The sequence below is a fragment of the Macaca thibetana genome, chromosome 13 (assembly GCF_024542745.1).
Source record: "Macaca thibetana thibetana isolate TM-01 chromosome 13, ASM2454274v1, whole genome shotgun sequence".
In the NCBI taxonomy this organism is placed as follows: Eukaryota; Metazoa; Chordata; class Mammalia; order Primates; family Cercopithecidae; genus Macaca; species Macaca thibetana.
Window position 1 is genome coordinate 806287 of NC_065590.1, and position 23135 is coordinate 829421.

General features: G+C 49.1%; 1 protein-coding gene across 1 annotated transcript; it reads right to left on the bottom strand.

The window, feature by feature from the left end:
• Positions 1 to 13466: 13466 nt before the first annotated feature.
• On the bottom strand, positions 13467 to 20940 carry NEURL3 (neuralized E3 ubiquitin protein ligase 3). Its single transcript, XM_050755158.1, has 4 exons — positions 20761 to 20940; positions 16270 to 16755; positions 15208 to 15279; positions 13467 to 14264 (listed from the first exon to the last, which is right to left on the bottom strand). Exons 1-4 carry the CDS (start codon positions 20786 to 20788, stop codon positions 14062 to 14064), a joined length of 789 nt encoding a protein of 262 aa, XP_050611115.1. The 5' UTR covers positions 20789 to 20940; the 3' UTR covers positions 13467 to 14061.
• Between the last annotated feature and the right edge of the window lie 2195 nt (positions 20941 to 23135).

Sequence of the window (23135 nt, forward strand, 5' to 3'; positions counted from 1 at the left end):
GTCTTGGCTGGGACTCAGCGATTCCAGATCTGGTCCCGACCATACCATGGGCTGCTGTGCAGCTGCAGGCAAGTCTTACAAAGTCTCTGCACCAGTTTCCTGGCTATAAAATGAGAATGTCACCCCCGACTGTGCCCCTCCCACTTCACGCAGATCTGAGAGAAACAGGCTGGCTGTGCCAGCAAACCAGAGGCACCAGCTCCAGATTCACGTGGGGACCCTGCCACCCATTCCTTCAAAGGAAGGGACTGGGGAGCAGGGCAGCTGGCAGCTAATCCCCTGTGCAGGTCGGACGGAGGAAGGGACCGTGCGCGGTTCTCTTCCCTCTGCCTCCAGGCTTAGGAGTCATCCCCAACGCGGGGGACCCGCAGGCCCCGCTGTAGACGTCTTCCAAGTGGAATTTCTTCAACAGTCCATCAGCAGACAGGATCAGGGCGTGCAGTGCAGGCGCAGGGGTGGGGGCTGCGAGCGCAGTGCCGTCAGGGAGTAACGCCGAGGCCTCCTGAGCACAGCAGGCTGGGGCCCTGTGTGCGCTGCGGGCCGGGGGCAGGTGACGTGGTGGACCCGGTCTCTCCCTCCCCCTCCAGCTGCTCTAACAGGAAGCCTGATGTGAAAGTCTGGAAGAGGGAATTTTCCCGTATCTCCAGGAAGGGGCCGGGGCAGGTGCCTGGAGCCAGCCCGGACAGGCCTCCGCTTACAGAGGCTGAAGATCCCTGGTTGCAGTTTTACTTTCCTTTTACTGCGCGTATTGTGCCCTTGTGATAATGATGCATGACACGCTTCCTCCACTGTTTCACTCCAGTGACCTCGCGTCAAGGGAACCCATGAGTCTCAGGCTTCTAGGAAAGCGAAACTTAGTTGCAGCCCGCCTCCCTCCCAGCCTTACGGGCACCGCCTCCCACCCGGCCCGCAGAGCGCTCCTGGGGCAGGCCCACCTCGCTTCGCCTCGCCTCTCCCTTCTCCTTGTGCTTGGACCAGTCTGACCTCCCCATAGGCCCCCCAGCGCACCCTGCCTTTGCCATCTCTGCATGTGCGGCGCCTGCTATCTGCAAGACCCGCATCCATCCCCCTCTGCTTTCCAAACTTTCCCTGTAGGACCAGCTCAAAAGGCATCTCTTCTTCAGCTGTTCCTGCTCCCGGGACTAATATCACTAATATCGTCTTCCTCTTTCTCCCCCACTAGCGCTTCTTTGTCTGTTTTGGAGAGGTTTTGTTTTGGATAACTTTTTAATTGAGATGTAACTCACGTTATCGTAATATTCATCTTTTTAAAATGCACAGTTCAACAGTTTCTTGTACTCTATTCACAAAGTTGTGCAACCGACAGCGCAATTAATTTTAGGATATTTTCCTCACCCTAAAAAGAAACTCCTTATCCCTTAGTTGTCACTCCCCATTTCTGCCTCTCCCCGGCCCCTGGAAGCCACTAATCTACTTTCTGTTTCTGGATTTGCCTATTGTGGACACTTCGTATGGATGGAATCATGCGTATATGGCCTTTGGTGACTGCTTTCCTTCTCTTAGCATAATGTTTTCAAGGCTCATCATGATGTAGCCTGAATCAGTATTTCATTCCTTTTTAAGGACTAAATAATATTAATTTCCACCTTGGGGCCATTATGAATACTTCTCCTATCAACATTTGTGTGCAAATTGTGTGTGGAAGTGTTTTCAGTTCCCTTGGGTATATACGTAGGAGTGGAATTGCTGGCTCATATAGTCCTTCTGTGTTTAAGTTTTTGAGGAGTCACCACTGTTTTCCAAAGCAACTGTTTTTGGCTTTTTAACCAATATATAAACTCATTCTCATTGTCAAAAAACAAACAAACAAAAAATCCCCACATGCCAGTGAAATGTGTAAGTCCTCTCAATCACACCCGCATCCCAGTCCTTTCCCAGGGTCACTTCTCTTACCCTCCTGGACCCTTTGCTCTTCATATACCAACACACACACGCATTATTTTATGCACTTTTATATTCATGGCATTTACTCTATGCTACATTCTGTATGTCAGAAACATAGTGATAATATATTCCTTGGGCTGCATGCAGTGGCTCACACCTGTCATCCCAGCACTTTGGGAGGCTGAATTAGGAGTGCTTGAGCCCAAGGAGTTCAGAACCAGCCTGGGCAACACAGCAAGACTCTGTCTCTACAAAATAATTTTAAAAATTAGCCGGGTGTGGTGGTGCCCACCTGTGGTCCCAGCTACTCGGGAGGCTGAGGTGGGAGGATTGCATGAGCCCAGGAGGTGGAGGCTGTAGTGAACTATAATCACGCCACTGCACTCCAGTCTGGATGACAGAGTGAGACCCTAGTTCCAAACAAAATAAAGTAAAAAAATCAAAAAATAAAAACTTATTCCTTGGAACCACATCACAATGTTCTATAATATGGATAAACCATGGTTGATATAACCACTTTCCTACTGGTAAATACATAAAGTTTGTTTCCAAGTGTTTTCCTGTCACAAGAATCGCTGCCAGGTCATTCTTGCAAGCAGTGAGCGACTTTCTGGAGTAGACACTGGTGGGCAATAGCGTATGAATAGTTTAAATTTTAGTAGATAATGCCTCCAATGTTTTGTGTAATCGATTTCTTTTTTGTTTGTTTTTGGTTTTGTTTTGGACAGGGTCTCAGTCTGCCATCCAGGCTGGAATACAGCGGCATGATCATAGCTCTCTGCAGCCTCAATCTCCTGGGCTCAGGCGATCCTCCCACCTCAGCCTCCCAAGGAGCTGTGACAGCAGGCACAGGCCACCACACCTGGCCAATTTTTAAATTTTTTTGTAGAGACAAAGTCTCCCTGTGTTGCCCAGACTGGACTTGAACTCCTGGGCTTAAGTGATCCTCCTCTCTCAGCCTCCCAAAGTGCTGGGATTATAGGCCTGTGCCACCTTGCCTGGCAGTGGAAAAGTTTTCTAACTGAAATGTTGTACCCTTTCACCATTTCACCATACAAGCAAGTTCTATTGTGTTGGTATCTTGTCGCTGTCCTAATTTGCACTTCCTGGGCTCTTGCAAAGTTTATTCTCATGTTTATTGACCCCATAAGTGATTGGATTGATTTCTCCATATGTGATCTTGAACACTCACTGCCAGCTATCTGTGCTTTTCTTATTGATTGTAGGAGTAAGTGTTTTGTAAGTTTCAACATCACTCCATTCTGTTATATGTGGTGAAAGTCTCTACTTGCCCTCTATTATCTTGCTTCTTAGTTCTATTCATGGTATCTTTTGTCACACAGAAGCTTTTTAAAAAATTCTGAGTAATCAAATTTATCAATCTCTCCTTTATGGCTTTAAAAAATACATGTGGCCAGGTGCGGTGGCTCACACCTGTAATCCTAGGACTTCAGGAGGCCGAGGCAGGAGGATCACCTGAGGTCAGGAGTTCGAGACCAGCCTGGCCAACATGATGAATCCTTGTCTCTACTAAAAATGCAAAAGTTAGCCAGATGTGGTGGTGGGCACCTGTAATCCCAGCTACTCAGGAGACTGAGGCAGGAGAATCGCTTGAACCCAGGAGACAGAGGTTGCAGTGAGCCGAGATCATGCCACTGCACTCCAGCCTAGGCAACAGAGCAAGACTCTGACTCAAAAAATATATATATATATGTGTGTGTGTGTGTGTGTGTATATGTGTATGTATATGTGCATATGTGTGTGTATATATATGTGTATATATGTGTGTGTATATATGTGTGTGTGTCTTTACTTCATTCTGCTCTATTGAGCTGTGATTGACAGATAAAATTATATATACTTAAGGTATACAATATAATGTTTTGATATATGTATACATGATATATGTATATATTGTGATGTGATTACCATAATCAAGCTAATTAACATATCCATCACGTCATATAGTTGCCATTTTGGGAGTCTGGTGAGAACATTTAAGTCCACTATCCTAGCAAATTTCAAGTATACAATACCTTATCATTGTTAACTATGGTGGCCATGTTATACATTTAGGTCTTCAGAACTTATTCATCTTATAACTGAAAGTTTGTGCCCTTTGACCAGCCATCTCCCCATTTTCCCCACCCCCATCTCCTCTTAACCACCTTTCTACTCTGTTTCTATGAGTTCAGCTTTTTCTGTGTCTGGCTTATTTCACTTAGCATAATGTCCTCCGGGTTCAACCATGTTGTTGTAAATGATGGGATTTTCTTTTTTTAAGGCTGAAAAAGAAATACATACATATGACATTTTCTTTATCCATTCATCTATCAGTGGACACTTATGTTGTTTCCATATCTCGACTATTGTGAATAATGCTGGAGTGAACATAGCAGGGCAGCCATCTCTTCAAGATCCTGCTTCTATTTCCTTTAGATACATACTCAGAAGTGAGACTGTTAGATCATATGATAGTTCTATTCTTAATTTTTTGAGGAACCTGCATATTGTTTTCCTATTTTTTTAAGCCCTGCAATTGGAAACGCACTGTTTTTCATAATGACTGTACCAGTCTGTATGCCCACCAGCAGTATATAAGGGTTCCTGTTTCTTCATATCCTCACAACCACTTGTTACCTTTTGACTTTCTGACATTAGACATTCTAACAGGTGTGAGGTGATATCTCGTTGTGGTTTTTATTTGCAGTTTTCCTGATGATTAGTGATATTGAGCACCTTTTAATATATGCATTGGCCATTGTTATGTCTTCTTTGGAGAAATGTCTATTCAGGTCTTTTGCCCAGTTTTAAATCAGGTTATTTGTTTTTCTAATATTGAGTTGTATGAGTCCTTTATATATTTTGGATATTAACTTACCCTTATTGAATATATGGTTTGCAAATATTTTCTACTGTTGCTTTTCCATTTTGTTGATTATTTCCTTTGCTATGCAGAAGCTTTTTAGTTTGATGCAGTCCCACTTGTTTTTGCTTTTGTTACCCATGCTTTGGATGTTATATCCAAAAAATCATTCTTCTAGGAGTTTTACAGTTTCAGGTCTTACATTTAAGTCTAATCCATTTTCAGTTGACTTTTGTGCATAGTGTAAGATAGGGTCCAATTTTTTTCTTTTTCATGTGGATATCCAGTTTTCTCCATACCATTGATTGAAGAGACTGCCATTTCCCTATTGTGTATTCTTGGTGCTATGTTGAAGATAAGTTGATCATATATGCATGGGTTTATTTCTAGGATCCTAATTCTGTTTTATGGATCTATTTTTCTGTTTTTATGCCAGTACCATACTGTATTGATTACTATAGCTTTGTAGTATAATTCAAAATCAGAAAGTGTGTTCCCTCAGCAGGTGCAGTGGCTTACACCTGTAATCCCAGCTATTTGGGAGGCTGAAGTCAGAGAATCACTTGAGGTTAAGAGTTTGAGACCAGCCTAGGCAACATACTGAGACTCAGTCTCTACAAATAAAAAAATAAAATAAAATAAAATAAAAAGCCAAGCATGGGCCGGGCGCGGTGGCTCAAGCCTGTAATCCCAGCACTTTGGGAGGCCGAGACGGGCGGATCACGAGGTCAGGAGATCGAGACCATCCTGGCTAACACGGTGAAACCCCGTCTCTACTAAAAAAATACAAAAAACTAGCCGGGCGAGGTGACGGGCGCCTGTAGTCCCAGCTACTTGGGAGGCTGAGGCAGGAGAATGGCGTAAACCCGGGAGGCAGAGCTTGCAGTGAGCTGAGATCCGGCCACTGTACTCCAGCCTGGGTGACAGAGCAAGACTCCGTCTCAAAAAAAAAAAAAAAAAAAAAAGCCAAGCATGGTAGCACATGCCTGGAGTACCAGCTACTTGGGAGACTGAAGCAAGAGGATAGCTCAAGCCCAGGAATTTGAGGTTGCAATGAGCTATGATTGTGCCAGCCTGGAGGACAGGGCTAGACTATATACATTTTTAAAAATCCTTTTACCCTCTTTCCTGACTTTTGTTGGGCTGCAGGAGTTGAAGTTCTATTATTTTTCGCATGATTTGGAATTTATATATTTTGTTTGTAGCTCTATATTTTGTTTGTATGTTCTTTACCTTACAAATTAAACTTTTTTTTTTTTTCATTTCTATTGTTAAAAATAACTTCTTCCTGGCTGGGCGTGGTAGCTCACACCTGTAATCCTAGTACTTTGGGAGGCCGAGGTGGGCAAATCATCTGAGGTCAGGAGTTCAAGACAGTCTGGCCAACATGGTGAAACCTTGTCTACTAAAAATACAAAAATTAGGCCGGGCGCGGTGGCTCAAGCCTGTAATCCCAGCACTTTGGGAGGCCGAGACGGGTGGATCACGAGGTCAGGAGATCGAGACCATCCTGGCTAACACGGTGAAACCCCATCTCTACTAAAAAATACAAAAAACTAGCCGGGCAAGGTGGCGGGCGCCTGTAGTCCCAGCTACTCAGGAGGCTGAGGCAGGAGAATGGCGTAAACCCGGGAGGTGGAGCTTGCAGTGAGCTGAGATCCGGCCACTGCACCCCAGCCTGGGCGACAGAGCAAGACTCTGTCTCAAAAAAAAAAAAAAAAAAAAAAAAAAAAAATTAGCCAGGCATGGTGGCAGGCACCTGTAATCCTAGCTACTCGGGAGGCTGAGGCAGGAGAATCGCTTGAACCCGGGAGGCAGAGGTTGCAGTGAGCCAAGATCGTAACATTACACTCCAGCCTTGGCAGCAAGAGCAAGACTCTGTCTCAAAAAAATTTCAAAAATTTTAAAAACACTCTCCCTGATGAGAAAAGAACCTTAGCATGCTTTTTATTTTTTGCCACTCCACCCATGTTGATACCATCTGTGGTTTTCATTTCAAATTATTATTAATTTTTTACAATTAACGTTTACTTAGATTCAACTTTTTTTGCTTTTAATGGTTACAATCATACTAATTTTTCTTGTTTTTCTCTTTTTTCTGAAGTGATTCTTCTAATCATTTGTTTATAAAGTATCTGCTAAATGATAAACTTTGAGTCTTTTTATATCTGAACATTTCTTCATTTTACTCTCAGATTTGAATGAGGGAGTCGCTGCCTGTAGAATTTTAGATTTCAAAATTATTTCCTTATCAAAATGGAGACTTAAGACCTGTGCATAGGCCAGGCACAGTGGCTCATGCCTATAATCTCAGTACTTTAGGAAGCCAACACAAGTGGATCACTTGGACCCAGGAGTTCAAGACCAGCCTGGGCAAGATTGCAAGATCTCATCTGTACTAAATATTGAAAAATTAGTCAGGTGTGACAGCATGTGCCTGTAGTCCCAGCTTACTCTGAAGGCTGAGGTGGGAGGATCACCTGAGGCCAGGAAGGCGGAGGCTGCAGTGAGCCATGATCGCACCACTGCACTCCAGCCTGGATGACAGAGTGAGACCCTGTCTCAAAAAGAAAAAAACAAACAAAAAAAGACATGTGCGTATTATTGTAGTAAATATGCTTCAATTAAAGAAAATCCCCCTGAACTTTGAAGGTATTGTTCTAATGTCATTCTGTACCAAGTATTGCTGAGAAACAGCCTACCGATAACATGATTCTAATTCTTTTGTGTGTGATCTGTTTTGGGGTGTTTTTTTTTTCTTTTTGGGTTTTCTGTTTATCCCTGGTACTCTGAAATGTCACCAGTATGTATCAAAATGAAAGTCTTCTTTTTCACTTACTCTGTTTGGCAACTGGTGGGCTTTTTCAACCTGAAAACCTGTGTCTTTCTTCAATTCTGAGAAATTGTTCTCTTATTTTTATTTTTGGTAGAGATGGGAGTCTTCTATCTTGGCCAGGCTGGTCTTGAACTCCTGGCCACAGGCAATCCTCCCACCTTGGCCTCCCAAAGTGCTGGGATTATAGGCATGAGCCACCATGCCCAGCTCTAATCTTTCCTTGAGTATTCTCTTTTGTCCATTTTCTCTGTTTTCTTCTTCTGGAATTCGTATCGAATGGTTATTTGAACTTCATCTATTCTGTTTATTCTCGTTTTATATATTTCATCTCTTGTTAATTTTGGAATGCATTCCGGTTGATTCCAGATCATTAATACATTTTTCAGCTACAAACTTTCTGCTACTCACTCTATCTAATATTTTTTTTTTAATTTTAATAGTCAAGCTTCTAATTCCAAAGGTATCTAGATTTTTCAATGCAATATCCTTTCACATCTGATTATAGTTATCCTAAAGCCCGGTTTGCGTGCTTTATTAACTCTGTTTTTTCAGGTATGAAGTCCTTTTTTTGTCAGTCATTTCCCTCATGATACTCACTGTTTTCAAATATTTGGCTTTTCTTGGCTGTGAGTTCACCTTGGGCTCTGAAATTCCTTGTTAGCCTAAGTGGCCTGCTTGCAGAAAGGGGTGGGACACGCAGCCATGTCTTGGTGCACCCGTGTAAAGTGGAATGAAGGGACGGGATGTGCTGCTGGGCAGGATGAGCCAATGGTGAACCTTCTGATGTGGAAGCTTCCTGTCATCCATGGGAGTTGTTAATCTCTGGGGCTTTGTCTTGCCTCACACCCAGGTGTCACCTCTCACTGCTCCCGCCCATGGGAAGACACCTCTGTGACTCACCGTGTGGCCTCCGGTGAACATCCCTGGCTGTCCACTCTGTGAGCCTCTACGGGTCATGGTCAGCAATCACGGACCGCCTCCTGTTCCCAGCTCACAAGTTCTGAGTTTGAAGCATTCCTAGAGCTGCTCTCACCTTTGGCGGCCGTCCTCTCCTCTGGCTCGGTTTCCATATTTATTCTGATCCCACCTGTTTTCCACCATTTTTTTTTTTTTTTTTTGAGACGAAGTCTCACGCTGTCGCCCAGGCTGGAGTGCAGTGGCGCGATCTCGGCTCACTGCAAGCTCCGCCTCCCGGGTTCCCGCCATTCTCCTGCCTCAGCCTCCTGAGTAGCTGGGACTACAGGCGCCGCCACCTCGCCCGGCTAATTTTTTGTATTTTTAGTAGAGACGGGGTTTCACTGTGGTCTCGATCTCCTGACCTTGTGATCCGCCCGCCTCGGCCTCCCAAAGTGCTGGGATTACAGGCTTGAGCCACCGCGCCCGGCCTGTTTTCCACCTTTTATTGTGGTTTTGATTCACCAGGTTTTCCCTATGTTGTTTTATAGGGAAGAAATATATTTGTTTAAATGATTCTGAGCAATTTATAGAGACTTGGAATAAAAGGAGACAACTACATGTGCTCAGTCTATCATCTTGAAATGGAAGTTGAAAAGCTCTTAGTACAGGCTATTCTTTTTTTTTTTTTTTTTTTTTTTTTTTTTGACAGAGTCTCGCTCTGTCACCCAGGCTGGAGTGCAGTGACGTGATCTCGGTTCACTGCAACCTCTGCCTCCCAGGTTCAAACGAGTCGTCTGCCTCAGCTTCCTGAGTAGCTGGGACTACAGGCGCATGCCACCACGCCTGGCTAATTTTTGTATTTTTAGTAGAGATGGCGTTTCACCATATTGGCCAGGCTGGTTTCACACTCCTGACCTTGTGATCTGCCCACCTCAGCTTCCCAAACTGCTGGGATTATATAGGCTATTCTAACACTTACCACATTGAATATAATTATTTATTCCCCAATGTTGCTCCCAAGGACATAGGCAAGTCTGTGCTCATGCTAAGATGCCTTCTAGAGTCAGACGTTTCATTGTTCTTGGAATTAATTTGATGAATGAAGGAATGATTGCATCAGTGTGGTTATAACGAGGATCTAATTCTTATCCCATCATTTATAAGATAATTCCTTCTACCTGCCCGTCAGTCTTCCTATCTATAAAATTAAAGAAATGTTAGAGATCATTGCTTTCATTTCAGTCTTAAGGAATCCCATATTTCTTGTAGAGCACATGTGCTGGTAATGAACTCTATGTTTTTGTTTATCTGGGAATATCTTAATTTCTTCTTCACTTTTGAAGACAGTTTTGCTGGATACAGAATTTTTGATTCACAGTCCTTTTCCTCCAGAACTTATATCATTCCACTATCTTCTGGTCCCCATGATTTCTGATGAGAAGTTAGTTATTATTGAGGATAAGTTGTATGCACTTAAGTGGTTTTGTTTGTTTGTTTTTGTTTTTGTTTGCTACTTTAAAGATCCCATTGTCTTTGGTTTTTGACAATTTGTTTTTTTTTTTTTTTTTTGAGACGGAGTCTTGCTCTGTCGCCCAGGCTGGAGTGCAGTGGCCGGATCTCAGCTCACTGCAAGCCCCGCCTCCCGGGTTCACGCCATTCTCCTGCCTCAGCCTCCCGAGTAGCTGGGACTACAGGCGCCTGCCACCTCGCCCGGCTAGTTTTTTGTATTTTTTAGTAGAGACGGGGTTTCACCGTGTTAGCCAGGATGGTCTCGATCTTCTGACCTCGTGATCCACCCGTCTCGGCCTCCCAAAGTGCTGGGATTACAGGTTTGAGCCACCGCGCCTGGCCGACAATTTGACTACGATATACCTCGGTGTGGATCTCTTTCAGTTTATCCTTCTGAGGGTGGAGGTAGAGGAGCACATAGAGTGAGGACCAGCCTTTAAGTAATCCAACTTGCAATTCATTGAGCTTCTTGGATATATAGATTAATATTTTCAGAAAATTGGCCAGGAGCAGTGGCTCACGCCTGCAATTCCAACACTTTGGGAGGCTGAGGTTGGTGAATTACCTAAGGTCAGGAGTTCAAGACCAGCTGGGCCAACATGGTGAAATGCCGTCTCTACTAAAAATACAAAAATTAGCTGAGCCTTGTGGTGCACACTATAATCCCAGCTACTTAGGAGGCTGAGGCAGGAGAATTGCTTGAACCCAGGAGGCAGAGGATGCAATAAGCTGAGCTCTTACCACTGCACTCCCACTTGGGTGACAGAGTGAGATTCTGTCTCAAATATATATATATTTTTTTCTTTTTTTTCTAGAAAATTTGAAAACTCTTTGGACTTTACTTCTATAATTTCTTTCTTCCCCCTTATCTTCCTGTTCTCCTTCTGGTACTCCCTTTACATGTATGTTGGTGCATGTATTTGACAGTGTCTCATAGGTCTCTGGGGCTTTGTTCATTCTTCTTTTTTCCTTCTATACCTCAAACTAAATCATAATCATCTCTGTTAACCTATCTTCAAGTTCATTGATCCTTTCTCCTGCCAGCCTAAATATGCTATTGGACCCCACTAGTATTAGTGAATTTTTCTTCAAGTATTGTACTTTCCAACTCCAGAATTTCTATTTGGTTATTTTTTTTAATAATTTTTATCTTTCTGATAGATTGATATTATGTATTTGGTGATACATCATTGACACACTTTAAAAAAATTTTTTAGACATGGCTTTCTGTAGTTCACAGAACATATTCATAATAGCTGATTTAAAGGTTTTGTCTAGTAAATCTAACATCGAGACTCTCTCAGGGGCAGTTTTTAGTGACTGATTTTTTCCTGTGCGTAGGCCATACTTTCATACTTTCATATTTCTTTGCAGATCTCATAATTTTTCTTAAAAAACTAGAGCTTTTTAGGTAATATAATTTGGAAGTCCTGAAAATCAGACACTCACCCTTCCAGGGTTTGTTGTCGTAGCCAGTCTGTTGCTGCTGTTTCTGTGGGGCTTTTGTTGTTGTTGTTTTTCTGTTGTTTTTTGTTCACTTTCCTGGACTAATTCTGTAAAGTCTACATTCCTTGTAATGTGTAGCCAACTGAAGTCTCTGCTCAGTTAGATTAGTGGTCAGCTAATGATCAGACAGAGATTTCCTTAAATGCCTTGAGCTAGTATATCTTCCACCTTTTGGCAAGGAGCTCCGTGTGTGGGTTGGGGCACACCTTCAATGCTCAGGTAGTTTCTAACTCTGTCTTACCCTTCGCTTCCTACTTTCACAAGGCCTCAAGGTCAGCCAAAGTGAGAGACTGGGGCCCTCTAAGTCTTTCCTGAGTGTGTATACAGCCTTGTAGATCCCCAGGCATTTATCGTAACTTTTCAAAGTTCTCTACGGACATCTCATTTCACAGATCTTCCTTTTAAATCTCTGGCCAGGCTCTTGTTTGCCTCAGCTAGTATCACAGACTTAGGCAGCTGTAATGTTAAACAATTGAAGCTGATTATGTTTGGCAAATATCCCAGGGATAGGGGTTTCCCATGGAGAGGGCCCCAAGTAGGGTTAAAGAATGACAACGCCCTGTGAATGAAGCTTTTCCAGAGAATGAAGATGTAGGTCAGATAGTGACAATAGTCTAGGGATGGAGTTTCCCGAGGAGCTCCCAGCTGAGTCTGTCCCTCCACCCTGAGTGGCTTCAAGGCTGCTGGTTTTCAAGACTACTGTGGAGCTAGAGGCAGAGGGGTGGGAGGAGTTAACACCACACACCCCCACTGCTCTTAGCAAAGTATAGCAGTTTATCTCATTCTTCAGATTATTGTTAGCCTCTGGTTAATTTCTAGAGTTCTGAAAAGGTTGATTTTGGTAATTTTGCCAGTATTTTTACTGTTTTTCTGGAAGAATGGGTTTACAGAGGTCCTCACTCCACCGTTCCAGAAGGGTCACCTCTGGTTAGAGATCTTTTCTAAAATCAGGCTTTCTAGATGTTACCTAATAAGGTAGTGTTCACTGGAATTAGAATTAAAGTACTGCCTTCACCCTGAAGCTCTCTGGGCAGAGAAGGGGAAAATAAGACACTTAAAAGCATGAAAATACTTGCTTTAGGATCCATAGAAATCATTCCAAAGTATTGGGATGACTGGAGGCCCTTGGTGAAAGTCCGTGGGCTACTGGGACTCACACAGGGCCCCTGATAACCATTCCAGTGCACTCTTGGGACCTTCCCCTGGGAGATGCCTTTTCCAGGGAAAGGGAGCTGCCATTTTTGAGTCCTTCTTCTCAGTTAGAAGTTGCATATTCACGCTCCTCACAACTTACTAACGAGAAAATTATCCTATTTCCATTTTACAGATGATGAAACTGAGGCTCATGGAGGTCAACTCACATGCCCCAGGTCAGAGCACTCATGGGTGGCAGTGAGGGGATCCCACTCCAGAGTGAAAGGTACTCAGGTGTCATCAAACCCAGCGTCCTGACCCTCTGTTTGGCTATGCGGTGGGCAGAAAGGCAGTGTGTGGAGGCGCCTCTACTTTCCATTTTGGGCACGACAGGTTCAGATTCCCTTCATGTAGCCCTCTGCCCCTGGAGTGGCCTCCCCAGCAGCCACAGAGCAGGGAACAACAGTAAAGTCACAGGCACAGCTTGCCCCTGCCAGATACCTGCTGAGGTGGGCTCCCAGGCCAACTCCTGCCTGCAGTCAGGGGCCAGAGCCTCAAGGCAGTGCCCCAAAATCAAGGGTGGCAAGGGCAAAAAGTCTGGTTGGGACTTGAGGACTGGAATTACAAGATTACCCCCTTCATGTGCTCAGTCCATGGGCCCGAGTGCCCAGAGGCCCACCCAGGCCACCCACAAGCCCAGATTGTGGGGAAGACAGAATGGCATGTCCCCAAATGCCGCATCATCCTGAACAGCCCTCAGCTCCCACCCCACTCCCAGACTGCAAGCAAGAGGACACAGGCACTACAAAATCATTCAGGAAACACAAACTTTATTTTGATATCTCAGAAACTGGCAAGGAAATTACCACAGTGACAACAATACACGTTCACGTTATAAATCATCTTCAGATGCCTGGTCTCGCTGGGACCTCGCGCCCACCCTCAAAGGGAGGCAGGGCAGGTCAGGTAACTACAGATCCACTCTACCGGGGACTTGTGGGAGGCAACCCAGCTTCCACGTGGAACTTGACGCATTCCATGTAGATACCTCCTGCTTCAAGTCCAGGTTCTTCAGTACCCAGGAGGTACAGGGCTTCACCAGACACGACAGATACCTGAACTCCCTCAGCTATAAAACACGGGATTGGGCCACCCTGTCTCTAAACAAAGCAACCCATCAGAAGGATAGCTCTGGCATGGACAGAAAGGGGTTTTTCCTTGCTCCCCTGTTGCGAAACAGGTGGAGGGAGCAGACAGCACCTCCCTGACTTCCTCTCTCTGCCACACCTCTTGCTAATCAGCCCTTCTGACTCTTCCCTAGAAAGAAGGTAGGGCTGCGCCTCCTTCCTCTGCAAGAACCGGACTCAGATCTAGGCCTGGGCTGCCACTCATACTGGGAAGCCTCCTCTCATGAGCCTTCCTCAGTCCTCAGAGCAGGAGGGCCCTGCGCGGGGGCTACCGCCTCGATCTGCCAGCGGCACACAGGGCACTTGGCCGTATCCCTGAAGACCCGCCAGGCACAGCATCTGCAGAAGTATGTGTGGCCGCAGGGCACAAGGCAGGTGTTGGCAGCGTGATAGAAGCAGATGGCACACTCTTCTCCTGGTGTGGCTGGAAGAGGGAACAACACAGGTCAGGGCACATGGGGGAAGGGGCGGGCAACCCACTCACAATGTGACCACAGAGAATGACAGAGAAACATGTAGCGGTATTTTGAAGAATGTTACCTCGTGAGGAAATGCGTACAGTGTGATGAAGTGAAAAAAAGGGGGAAGAAAAAAAACATATATATATATACACACACACACACACACACATACATAATCAAATTCCAATTTAGAGAAGGAAAACAAAGCACAGACAAGTCCCTGTATATACACGTCTATATCGATGACCGAAAATACTGGAAGAAAATCCACCCAAGAGGTAATGGGTGATTTTTTTTTTAACTTTCCTCTTTATCCTTTAATCTTTTTTACTTTTTAGAGACAGGAGACTGTCACCCAGGCTGGAGTGCAGTGGTGTGATCACAGCTCGCTGCAGCCTCAGTCAGCTGGGCTCAAGCGATCCTTCCACCTCAGCCTCCCGAGTAGCTGGGACCACAGGCATGCCCCACCACATTCGGCTAATTTTTGTACTTTTTGTAGAGACAGGGTTTCGCCATGTTGCCCAGGCTGGTCTCAAACTCCTGGGCTCAAGCGATCCTCCTGCCTCGGCCTCCCAAAGTATAGGGATTACAGGTGTGAGCCACTGCACCCCACCTATCCTTTCATCTTTATTTCCATCGGCAAAGCATTTACAATGAATGTGGATGACTTTTTAAAGCAAGAATAACGCTGTCTGTTCATAAAAGTGCTCTTCTAGCTCACAGAGTAGGCCAACGCTCTCAAAGGCAGAGATGCCAGGTTGCTTTTAGGTTTCCAGTAGGCAGAGCCAAATCTTTTGGCCCAAAGCCTGAGAGAGACTTGAATGAACAACCAGGACATGGGCCTTCTCCCTCCTCTCCCAGGTGCTGGATTCCTGGGGAGTCCCTGCTGCTTGGGAAGGCACTCACCTTTGGGCTCAGCCACAGCCTTGTTGCTGAGGTCCCACGGCATGGCTGTTGGGAGCCGGCTGGCTGTGGGATCTGAGGGAGAGAGAGAAACTCAGGCCCAGGACGGCAAGCCCAGGTGCCCCCATCCCTGCTCCTGGCCCCGCAGCAAAGTGTCCAGTCTCCTTTCTTCCCTGGGTTACAATGCTGAGCCCCCATCCCCAAAGTTTAAGACCCTGTCCTGGCCATCCCTTCCCCAGCTTAACCCAGCTGAGAATCCGAGAATCCTTGGGGCTGGAGATTCTTCCTCCTGAGCCACCTTCCTTCAGGCCCCTCTTCTTTGCCCTCCAGCCACTACCTGAGTGGAGCCCCTTGGCCTAGCCACATTCCCAACCCAGATGGGCGTCAACATCTCCCAAGAGCCTGGACAAACACAGGTTCAGGGCTCCACCCCAGACCCAGCAAATCACGCGCTTCAGGTGTGAGGCGCTGGCAGCTGTGACAAATGGTTTTAACAAATTTGCTGGTGCGAAGTGGGGATTGGACCACCGCCCAGCCCAGGAATGCCAACGTTTCTTGTTATGGGTATTACTGCCTCTCTGTGCTCCCCTGAAATCCACTTTCTTCTTGGGTGGCTAGAGGGATGGCTCTCCTTTCCCCACCCACTGACTGAGAGACTCAGCTTTCTCCCTGCGGGCACTCTCCATGCACACCTCTAGCCTCACCTGTGTGTTCCCTTTGCTTGCCACCTTTGTCTCTAGTGAACTCCTATTTAGGCTGAGAAGCACAGCCCAAATGTTTCCTCCTTTGCGAAAGGAGGTGGGCACTCTAACAGGTGTTTTGGTTAACGGATGGCGGGAATGCTGGGCCTATCTGCTTGTCATTCTTTAGGGACAACACTGCCCTCCCTACCACTGGGCCTTGTCTATCTGGTGTCTCCAGTGCCCATCTTCACAGCTAACATTGGGCAGGGCCTGACGGAATAACTGAATGTGAACGTTCTTCCTGTGGCTCTGGATCGGTGTGGGGTGCCCCTGGATCCCCCATCGCCCCACCTCCCCTGCGGGGTCCCCACGGTCGCCTCACCCAGCAGCTCGATGGCCTTGGTGGTCCCGTACACGTCCATCACGGCCCAGAGCGGGGCGCCCACGGGCACACCCTCGCGCAGCAGGAACCTGCAGCCGGCGTTGACCTTGGCGAAGAGGCGGCCGCGGCGGTCCACCCAGAAGCGGACCACGTCCCCCACGAGCGCGCAGCCCTCAGGCAGTACGGCCGCCCACGTCGGGCTCTGCTCCTCCAGGTCGGGGCACACGAAGGGCGGCAGGCTGGGCACGGACACGCACGCGGGGTCCAGGCGCGTGAAGCCCACGCGGAGGCCGCCGCACCAGCCGCTCTCCTCCCGCAGAAGGCGCAGCGCCACGGGCTCGCCCAGGCGCACGGGCCGGTGGCTGAACACGATGCCGTCGTGGAACGTGGCGCGCCTGTGCGCGGTGCAGCCACGCGTGTCCAGACGCACCTGCGCGCCCTTGGTCTCGGCATGGAAGCGAAGTGCCTCCCGGGGCGCCTTGGCGTCTGTGGGTTGAGGACGGGGAGTGTCAGTGCTGGCCGGGTCTGGACCCACCAGCTCCCCAGAGAGCCCCCAGTATCCCAGAGTCCCTCACACCTGAGAGCCACCTCAACCTTTTCCTAGGGACAATTTCCACCTCTCTGTTCCTGCAGAGATGTTGTGAAAACTGTAGGAACTGATGTCTATTTGTGCTCTGCCTGCGACCAATCTAGTAATGGTTATTATTGTTCAAGAGAAAGAGTAGGGTTAGTCAGGCATAAATATCTATACGTTTGTTATAGATGGTTTTTTTGTTTTCTTTTGTTTTGTTTTGTTCTGTTTTGTTTTGTTTTCAGAGATGAGGTCTTGCTGTGTTGCCCAGGCTGGTCTTGAACTCCTGGCCTCAAGTGATCCTCCCGCCTCTGCCTCCCAAAGCGCTAGGATTACAGGCATGAGCCACTGCACCCAGCCCATACATTTATTTATTCTATATGCACCTAAAAATGACGGAAGAGGAGACAGACAGATCTGCTGACTGTGGTCTGCTCCAGGAGGCCATCTGCTATTCCCTCTCTGCTTGTCTCTCCCGTTTTCCCACGGGGAACTGCATCACTTGTGAAAACCACGGCCCCCAGCAATGGTGATGTCCTTGTCCTGGGAGAGAAAGGGGCCTGGCTGCTCCTCACATGGTATGGGTGCAGGCTGGAGAGGGAGTCCCAGGTTAGTCCCTCAGAATCCTGGGTGAGGTCAAGCCTGGCTCTGAAACCAGGGGACTTCCCGCAGGACTCTGCCTGGTGGTCAGGAGTGGAAAGCACCTCACTGGGCAGCCCTTCCTCTCCACTCAGCCTGCAGGAAGCTCGTGGGGATTCCTACCGCAGAACTGCCTTAGCCAGCCTTGCCCCTCCCTTCCTGGCCCTGCGCTTTCTGGGCTGGGGGAGGGAGGCTGGCCGGCTGTTTGCTGTTGAAAATAAAAGGTGAATTCAATCAGAACTTAAGCCAGACCCCAGCCTAAGGAGCAAGGCCACTCCCCTCCCAGATCAGGTCACACTCCCCCGGCAAGGCAGGCACTCTGACCACACACAGGTTTCCACCCTCTAGCGGAGCCCAGGGCCAGGAGGTTCCATCTGGTCAGGCACCAGGACACCTTTGCAGTGACAGGGACTTTGTCCCTGACTTCCACAGGCCAAAGGTAAGCCTACCTGCAGTGACCTTTCCCTGGCATTAGGGACCAGTGCTCACCATGGCCTTGGGACTCTCACAGAGACCTGTGTATCTGCATTCACCCCTCACCCGTGCCCCACCCGTGCCTTCCCTCGATGCACTCATCCCTCCCCGTGAATCCCAGCAGGCCTGCCCAGCTCCCCGTGCCTCAAGGCTGCACCTAGGCAAGGAGAAGTCCCAGAGCCAGCACGCATGGAGAGCTGGAGCCAAGCTGGGGACCCTGACATCAGTGAACCTGGCCTTGTGCCCATGGTTGAGGCTGCTCCATGGAGGGCAGTGGGACCCCGGCTGTGCCATGGTTAACACCCCCATTCCAGACCTGCCCTGCTGCTGGCCCAGGCAGGTCACTGTCCTCCAGGGCCCGGCCTCCTCACCCACAGACAGCAGTGAGGTGCATGTCCAGCAAGGCCAGGCGTCTCGGGACACCTGTCTGGAGTCCTGTTCACTGCCTACCTGGCCAGGCATGGGGCTGGGGGTGCCAGGGCAAGCAGGGGCTCTTGGCACAACCAGCCACAGTCTAGGAGGGCAGAGGCCAGCCCTTTGGCTGGGTCACTGCCCATCCCTGAGGTGGGAACTAGAGAGAAGCTCTGGAGTGGGCCTGGCAAGAGCCTGGAGCAATGGCCCTCGATGAGGGGCAGTGCCAGAGATGGTGGCCGGCATCCGAGCCCTCTCTACAAACTGCCACACCCAATCCTGCTGCCATCCTAAGAGGCACACGGTGGGCAAGTGGCTGGCCCCGGCCCACAGCAATCAGGGGCAGAACTAGTGTCAATGAGGAGTTCTCCCAGCCTCACCCAGTGCAGCCCCTACAGGGAAAGAGGAAACTCTGGGGTCAGGGGAGCTGGAGCCCTGTCACGTTCAGCGCCATGGGCTTAGAGGGGAACCAGCAGAGATGAGCCCGTCCTGGTTGGGGATGGAGTTTCCACCCCACCCTCTAGGCAGGTGCCAGGGACAGAGGCTGGCTCCACGCAGGACTGGCTCTGGGGGCGGGGAGGGGTGGAGGATGGGAGGTGACCTCACTGCTCCATTCACTTCCTGGATGAAGTGGGGAACTGGCTGGCTGGAGGCAGTCCAGGGAGGAGGGGAACTCCCCCGGAATGGCCTTAGGGTTGCACGAGGCCCTGGGAGCCCTTGAGAAGCAGGCCTTGCCCTGGAGAATAATTTGACAGTTTGCAAAGCTCCCCAATCCCTGCCTCAGGAGCCTTTTCAGCAGCCCTGTGTGGAGCTAAGTCCTCATGTCACCAGGGCTGGTGGGTGCCAAGGGTATGCGGTGGCTGCACAGGTCACTCCGCAGCCAGGGCACCTAAGCGGCCTCCTCTGTGCTGCTCACTCAGGCTCTGCCCCCTACCTCGGGCAGCTCCCTGGGACCTGGCAGGGCAGCAAAAGGTCCCTTAGGGCACAGCCTCTCATCTATGAAGACTCGGTCGGTCTGCATGGTCATGTCAGCTATTCACTGTGCACCACCAAGGCCGAGTGGGGCTGAAACCCACCCTTGCCCCGCCAGCCCGGCAAGGGCCCGCAGGACCATGTCCACCTACCTCACACAGGGCTCTGTGCCTGGGCCTGGAGCGGGGTCGGGGCGGCCTGACGGGTGTGATCGCCACCTCCGCTCCACCTGCCTCCTCCCACAAGGCCTGCAGGGATCCTCCCACACTTTGACCTGGGCAGCCCGGGACACCTCACTCCCAGGGTGGAGAGTGGCAGAGGTGGGCAGAGGCGGCTCTCCAAGCAGACCTGTCCCCAGTGGCTGGGCTGGCACAGGGTTCAGATCACCCTGGTGCCCAAGCACCCTCACACCTAGAGGCGGCCGCTCTTTCTATGGGTTCTATTTTCAGGCAGGATCCTGAGCTCAGAGAAGCTGAGTGCCCTGCCCATGGGGGATCTCTCCAATTACTCCACCCGCCCCGGGGTCCCCACTGCTGAGGGGATGGACTGCCTGCCGCAAAGCAGGGCCTCTGGGGTATCTCTACTCCGGGACAGGTAGACTCAGAGTCTAGATTCTCCAGGGTCTTGGAATCTGAGTGGGGCAGGGGCGGCCCCTTGCTCAGCGAGAGCCTCCAGGGATCTCCATCCTCACCACTCCTCCAGGCGTCAAGCCTTTCAGGGTGTCAGGCACCCACAGGCACTTTGCAGCCTCTTTTTCTCCTCACCCCGCCTCGGGGGAAGCCCTCAGAGCTCGAGAAGGCTGTGCTAGTCATCTGTGTTTTTGCAGCCAGAAAGTGGGGGATCCCAGCCCCGCTCCTGGCCGCTGCACTCCCACGCCACCTCCTTTCAGGCCTGTCATTTCCCTGCCAAGCAACATTACTGTGACAGCAGCAGTAGCTCTTGGCACAGCCAACTACCAGTCTGTGAACCCATGGTGCCCACCAGGGAACCAAAGGCCCTGAGCCCAGGCTCCCAGCTCTTTACCTGGGAGGGCAGGTCCAGAGATGCCCAACTCCAATCACTGGTGCTAAAAGACCAGGTCCTCTATCTCCCCCTGCACATGGCCCTTCCACTCCTGGACACCTGTGGCCTCAGGTGAGGCTCGCAGAGAAGCTTTGTGCCTATCACCCTTTTGATTTGTGTGTTTGATTTTACAAAGATCCCCGTAAGCCAGCAGGCATTGTCTCCAGCCTGGAGATGTAGAAACTGAGGCTCAGGGACAAAGTGACTTGCCCACAGCTCGACTCAGCAGAACGGGGACCCCACCAGCCCCCTAAACTTTACAATGGCCACATCTCTACTCCAGCAATAACACAGAGCACCCCTCCACTACCTGTACCCCCAGTCCAGAGACCAAGCTCAGGGCTCGCAGGAGGTCTACTCACTGGCCTCGAAGCAGAGCTGAGCACCCATCAGTCTAAGGTCCTCGGGCGTAGGTCCCCAGGTCTAGAAGGAACTGCCTGGAGAAGTCTAGTGGACAGTTTACCAAAGATTCAGCAGGTCTGGTTTTTATGGGCCAGAGATCACGTTACAAGGTTGATGATTAATTCGATGGTGCTGTCATGTGTTACTATATCCAGGGGATTTCCCAGTGATTTCTCCTGACTTGCAGCCTGACCTGCTGGAGCTGGCCGGCCTAAGAGAAGGAAGCAGGAATGGGGGACAGGCCTGGGTAGGTCTTACAGTAGCCTTGTTTCTCACTTCTGACCAATCTCAAGCTGGCTGTGCATTGTAATGGTCCAAGCATGTTAATAAATACCTATGCCCAGCCTCGCCCCCAAAGACTCCAGTTCCACTGGCCTGGGGTGGAACCCAGGCATCGGGAGTTTACAGAGCAACCCAGATGATTCTAATATACAGCCAGGGTGGAGATCCACTGCTGCAGACCCTGGTACACAGAAGGAACTCAATCTATGTTGTTGAAGCAGATTGAATTACATGTGCTGTATCCCAGGACCTGCGAAATTGTGCACCTCTAACAGAGAGGAGGGGTAAAGCAGACAGAAGAGGAGAGGAACTGATAGCCCTACAGATGGTCACACCAAAGGTCTAGCTCCCAATGTGTTAGCACTGGAAAAGAAGCCAAAGGTATTCTAGCCCCTGGATTTTTATTTCGGTTAGGAAAACTGAGGCGAAGGAGGCTCACTCTAACCTAGAGTGAGGGAGGGAAGGTGGCTTACTCTAACCTAGTGCTTCTCACTCTCATTGCAACATACTCTCAAATCTCCTGGGGATCTTGTTAAAATGCAGATTGACTCAGAAAGCCTGGGGCCCTAACTGAGATATGTGGACTCGACTTTTTTTTTTTTTTTTTTTTTTTTTTTTTTCCAGGCGAGGTCTCACTGTCATTCAGGCTAGAGTGTAGTGGTGTGATCATGGCTCACTACAACCTCAAACTCCCAAGCTCAAGCGATCCTCCCACCTCAGCACCCTGAGTAGCTGGGACCACAGGTGCACCCCACCATGCCCAGCTAATATTTTTGATATTGTGAAGACAGGTCTAGCTATGTGGCCCAGGCTGGTCTCAAACTCCTGGCCTCAAGCAGTCCTCCCATCTCGGCATCCCCAAGTGCTGAGATTACAGGCATGAGCCACGGCACCTGGCCAAGTGGACCCCACTTTAGGTGGCAAGGGCCTGGTGGGTTTGGAGCCTTGTGAGTGCCCTGACCCTCAACCTGTGGGCTAAGCCCCTCCCAAGACCCCAGATGAAGGCCACAGTCAGTGACTGCTCGGCTAAGGGATGGCTAGCGCCCGGTGCGTGCTCCACCTTAGTGCGGGCTGCCTTGGGTGGTTCCCCAGAGGGCTGGAGTCGTGCACCTTGTTAATAAATCACACTCTCACGAGAGGTATGTATGGCATCTTATCAGGGAATTCACCTCTGAACCTCAGACTGTCTGGAAAGTTACCTGGCAAGCTACGGCCCTCAGGCCACCCAAAGCCAGCAGGCTGGGGTGGTGTAGTCGCATCAGAGGGACCTTGGGCCATGAGGCATCTGGGGGGCAGAGGGGTTCATTCTGAGGAGCTAAAGCCTGCGTAAAGCCTCACATCCAGGGGACAGGCATGCCTGCCACACACTCCATGTTTGTTTATTGAACACACTGCCAGGGTTCAGGACATACCACCCCGAAATATGGCACCTTGGCATTTGAGAAAACAGCAGAAGCAGGAAGGCCTCACTCACCTTCCTTCCGCCCAAATCCCCTGAAGTAGGACCATGAGGCCATAAGGCCCATCCTTACCTCTGAGGACACAGGGGCAGAGAGAAGAATCTGAACAGGCCTGGCCAACTCTCCCCAGTTTATTACCCCTTCCCCCTTTAGCCAATCACTTCTCCACAATGCCCACTCTTCATGAAACCAACGCATAAAAATACATGTCCCCATTTCTTTGGGTCTTCATTTCTGAAGGTCCCTGTGTCATGTAAAATTTACATGAACTAAATTTGTGTGCTTTTCCCTTGTTGACCTGTCTTTTGTTATAGGGGTCCTAGCCATGAACCCAGCAATGGGTGAGGAAAGATTCTAGTTTTCTACTTTTTCTCCCCTGCACAATGCTACCGTTCTTTTTTTTTTTTTTTTTTTTTTTTTTTTTTTTGAGATGGAGTCTCCCTCTGTCGCCCAGACTGGAGTGCAGTGGTGCGATCTCGGCTTACTGCAACCTCTGCCTCCCGGGTTCAAGCAATTCTGCTGTCTCAGCCTCCCAAGTAGCTGGGACTATGATGCGCTCCACTACGCCCAGCTAATTTTTGTATTTTTAGTAG

Excerpts from the sequence above, each read along its gene's own strand:
- NEURL3 (XM_050755158.1), bottom strand. The coding sequence starts at position 20,788 with ATGGGTGCTCAGCTCTGCTTCGAGGCCA. Across the intron at positions 15,280-16,269 it reads CAAGGCCATCGAGCTGCTGG|ATCCCACAGCCAGCCGGCTC; the intron begins GTGAGGCGACCG and ends TCTCTCCCTCAG. Across the intron at positions 14,265-15,207 it reads GGCTGTGGCTGAGCCCAAAG|CCACACCAGGAGAAGAGTGT; the intron begins GTGAGTGCCTTC and ends TCCCTCTTCCAG.